This window comes from Triticum aestivum, chromosome 7A, assembly GCF_018294505.1.
Source record: "Triticum aestivum cultivar Chinese Spring chromosome 7A, IWGSC CS RefSeq v2.1, whole genome shotgun sequence".
Lineage (NCBI taxonomy): Eukaryota > Viridiplantae > Streptophyta > Magnoliopsida > Poales > Poaceae > Triticum > Triticum aestivum.
In genome coordinates this window covers 73,561,768-73,565,342 of record NC_057812.1, presented here as the reverse complement: position 1 = coordinate 73,565,342, position 3,575 = coordinate 73,561,768, and the positions used below count along the sequence as shown (strand labels likewise).

The 3,575-nt window shown below is 48.2% G+C and overlaps 1 protein-coding gene across 1 annotated transcript; it reads left to right on the top strand.

The window, feature by feature from the left end:
• Positions 1–970: 970 nt before the first annotated feature.
• Positions 971–3,139, top strand: LOC123154309 (uncharacterized). The gene is made up of 3 exons (XM_044573064.1): positions 971–1,599; positions 1,902–2,178; positions 2,718–3,139. The coding sequence occupies exons 1-3, from the start codon at positions 1,081–1,083 to the stop codon at positions 2,753–2,755; spliced, it is 834 nt and encodes a 277-aa protein (XP_044428999.1). The 5' UTR covers positions 971–1,080; the 3' UTR covers positions 2,756–3,139.
• The last annotated feature ends 436 nt before the right edge of the window (positions 3,140–3,575 follow it).

Genomic DNA, 3,575 nt, shown 5'->3' with positions numbered 1-3,575 from the left:
TCCTTGTGGATTGAACCCGCGTTAGGGTCGTGCTACCATTGATAGAGTTTTCGTTGCAGTCATCTCTGAAGTAGTCACCAAGACTACTACATATAGCTCCGACCTCAATGCATCTTTGAGACTTGGAGCTTTGTAAGTTGACGATGTAAAGTTATGGTATCAAATAAAGCATATGTTTTTTTCGAAAGGTCTGTATCTTGTTACCCAGAGATTGTTAAAGCATACGCCAGTGCTGGTGAGTGCGGCGATCCTTCCGAATACAGTGGTAATCTACTGTACTCAAATGGGGTGCCACAAATGCAACTATCTAATGGACAACCTTTTTTTTTTAAGATAGGGGTTTCCCCCTGACCCAACTTTTATTAAAAAGCAAAGGCGAATGGACAACCTTTTCTAAGCGTAAACAACAAAGAAGGCCCATACTATGTCAAATTATTTATATTTTGATGGAAATGTACAAAGGAAGAGAGACAAATCATAGATGATCTAGCATGTACTGCAATCCCTCCCCGTTAAGACTAGGCTTATCCTTCTCCGTGATCAAGGACAAATGCTCCATGAAAACAAAGAGACATAGATCCATGTATTTTGTTTTAATGTATATATACAACATGTATACCTGATACACATTCCTTTTTAATATATAAAACGTGATACAAGTGCGAGCTTTTTTCTCGAGTGTCTTTTTTAGGAACAGAGCAGTGTTTTGTATTTATTTTTTGACCAAAGAAAGCGAGCAGCGTTGGGTTTTTTTTTCTGAGAAATGCGAGCAGCGTTTTTTTTTTTTTTTGAGAATCGCTAGCAGTGTTGTTTTTTTTTTTTTTTTTTTTTTTTTTGAGGAAAGAAGATGTTGCGGAGGACGTATTTCCTAGGATACGGCCCATAAGCCCACAAGCCTAGGCGACGGCTTCTCAGGCACCTTGAAATACTCCGGCTTAGCGCCCGAAGATAACCGTCTCAACCAACAGCTTTCGCTTCTCATCTTCTTCCCGTCGCCGGAGCCCCAAGAAACCAAGAACCCCCGCCTCCCTCACTCTCCACCCCGCAGCGACCCCCGCCTCTCCCCGTCGCCGGCGACAGATGGAGCAGTTCCATCACGGCCACCACGTGCGGCTGAGCAGCCGCGTGCACGGCTTGTACCTGCACGCCGACGAGGACGGCCATGGCGTCTCCCTCCGCCACCGCCGGGATTCGACGAACGTTGTGTGGGCGGTGCACGTGTACGATCCCTACGTCGAGGAGGGGCGCGTACTCCTCCAAAGAGCCGCCTACGGCCGCTACCTCGCCGCCAGGGCCACGGTCGCGCCGGCGCCCCGCAGCCACCGCATCATTCAGCGCAACCACTACCATCCGGGGTTAGTGGAGATTATTTGGGAGGTCCACAGGTCCGGGTTCGAGGGCGACGTCGAACTCCGCCTCCGCCACGCCGGCGCCGGCGCCGGCTACCTCTGCGCCGCCAACGGGAGGTACCTCCGCTGGAAGGCCAATGGCGTCAGCGTCGACAGCATCGACAACCTCAGCGTGATGATGCACTGGGTCGTGGAGCCCATCTCTGCCGCTGCCGAGGGGAGCATTCCTCGCCTTCCACGTCAGACTGGGGTGAGTCCGCCATGGCCATGCCCGCTTCTTGATATATTTTCACGAATTAGTTTCCGCCTCGCCTTCCGATTCTTGATGACTGGGCGAATTGAGTTCTTCGATTTCGTTAATTTGCTTACGAATTCAACCGCGGGGATTGCAGTTGTAGACCTTGTTAATTTCATTCTTTCTTGGCTCTGTTCCTGGCATCTTGCGTTTCTCGGGGACAGTTCATGGTTAAATCCTTTGTTTCTTGGTTGCCGCACTTCCGATTCATGATCTACTGGCTGGCATCATGATGGTTCTTTGCGACTCACTTGCAGCTCCCCCTCCCCGGAAGCCTGACTAGACTGTTGCGATCGCGGGCGATCGAATGCCAGGAGGTGAGCGCCGACGGGACCCGCATCAGCCACGGCGCGTTCGAATTCAGGGGGAGGTCCGTATTCCGCCTGAGGAAGAAGCTGGTCAGGCGGCTGCGTGTCGCCAACCTCGTCATGTGCTTCCCCACACGTGATGGTCGGCTTTTTCTACTCCTCGTCGACCTCCTGCCCACCAGCGGCCCGCTCTTCCACATCGTCGTCGTCACGCCCGGGACTCCTGGTAAGATCGAGGCCCCCAACTTCCTACTCTTCTCCTCATATTTGCAGTTGCTCGGAAAACAGTGTTCGAAACTACTAGTCTGAACTCTGAAGAACAGTTTGCTGAAACTTTCGCTAAATAACTTTCAGTTAGGACTTGGAAATAGTCTAAACTATTGTAGGATTATTATAAAGATCATCAGTAAGAGTTGTTGTACATATCAGTCTCTGCACAGATGCTAGAAGGTTTTCCTGAACCTAGTTGTTTTTTGGGGGAAAATCATTTCATAAGTAAAAAAATCCACACTGAACCTTGACATGGAAAGTATTGCTTTTGATGCTGCTGTTCTTCAGTTTAATGCTATGTGTCGCTAGTGGTAAAATTTGGAACCTCAAAACCAAAATCAGTTCACCTTAACAGAGAATACATTTTTTCCCTATTTCTTAGCCTACTGTAATTGTTTCGAATACACTGTTTTGAACCTCTTCTCATTAACCCGTTTCTGTTTCTGTCTGTGACACATGATGCCTAACTGCTTAACTATTTTTCTGCTAATTCAGCCCACGCGGCGCTGCGGTACCCGGATGTCGATGCCTAGTACAGAGATGCCAGAGACAGGACCCCTACAAGTCATCTTGCTGTTCACATCTTCAGAAGTGCCGCCGCCTCAGACACAACGACAAGAGATATGGGTTCAGGAAAACCCACCAGTTATTGTGTTTCTGCTAGTTAAACTTGGATTGTCCTCCTGACAGTAGGAAACCTATTTGCTTTGCCATCACGGTTCTAAAATTCTGAAACTGTTTGAACAATGGTGCAGTGACATTGGTCTGTAATACGTTGGCAATGGCCACTACTTCAACGTTGTTAGCCGCATTTCTCTTAGATCGAGCATCTGGTGTCAACACAGATGTGGTGGTTCTTTCTGTGAGTTGAACATGGTTCCTGCTGTGTTTGTTGTTCTTGCTGCATTTCTCTTAGTCTGTAATGAGTTTAGTTATTCCAATTAATGTTTCAGTCCATCAGCAGAAAAATGAATTTGTGTTTTCTGTGAGATCAAAGTTCTGAACAAGGTGTGGTTAATGTGCCGGGACACGACTTTCTGCATTTTGCTGCCCGCGTGGTACATTATATTATTTTTTACTAGCACCTTGTTAGCCTATGGTAGTTTTCGAGTGATTGACAAAAAACTACCGTTTAGGGGTTTGCGTCCCACGGAACTACCACTTTTTTAAAAGTGGCCCAAAACTACCAAAAAAACGTAAAAACGTGACTAAAAACTATCAGGTTGACTGAATGGTGGTTTTGACCGTTTTAACCGCGATTCTGATGTGAGTGGCCCACGTGCCAGGCTGGCGGCCCGCCTAACGGCTAACGGCGCACGCGCGGGGCCGTTAGAGCCGCTCGTCGGTCGCACC

Coding starts and splice junctions, on each gene's coding strand:
- LOC123154309 (XM_044573064.1), top strand. CDS start 1,081: ATGGAGCAGTTCCATCACGGCCACCACGTGCGGCTGAGCAGCCGCGTG. Junction 1,600..1,901: donor GCCTTCCACGTCAGACTGGG/GTGAGTCCGCCA, acceptor ACTCACTTGCAG/CTCCCCCTCCCCGGAAGCCT. Junction 2,179..2,717: donor CGTCACGCCCGGGACTCCTG/GTAAGATCGAGG, acceptor CTGCTAATTCAG/CCCACGCGGCGCTGCGGTAC.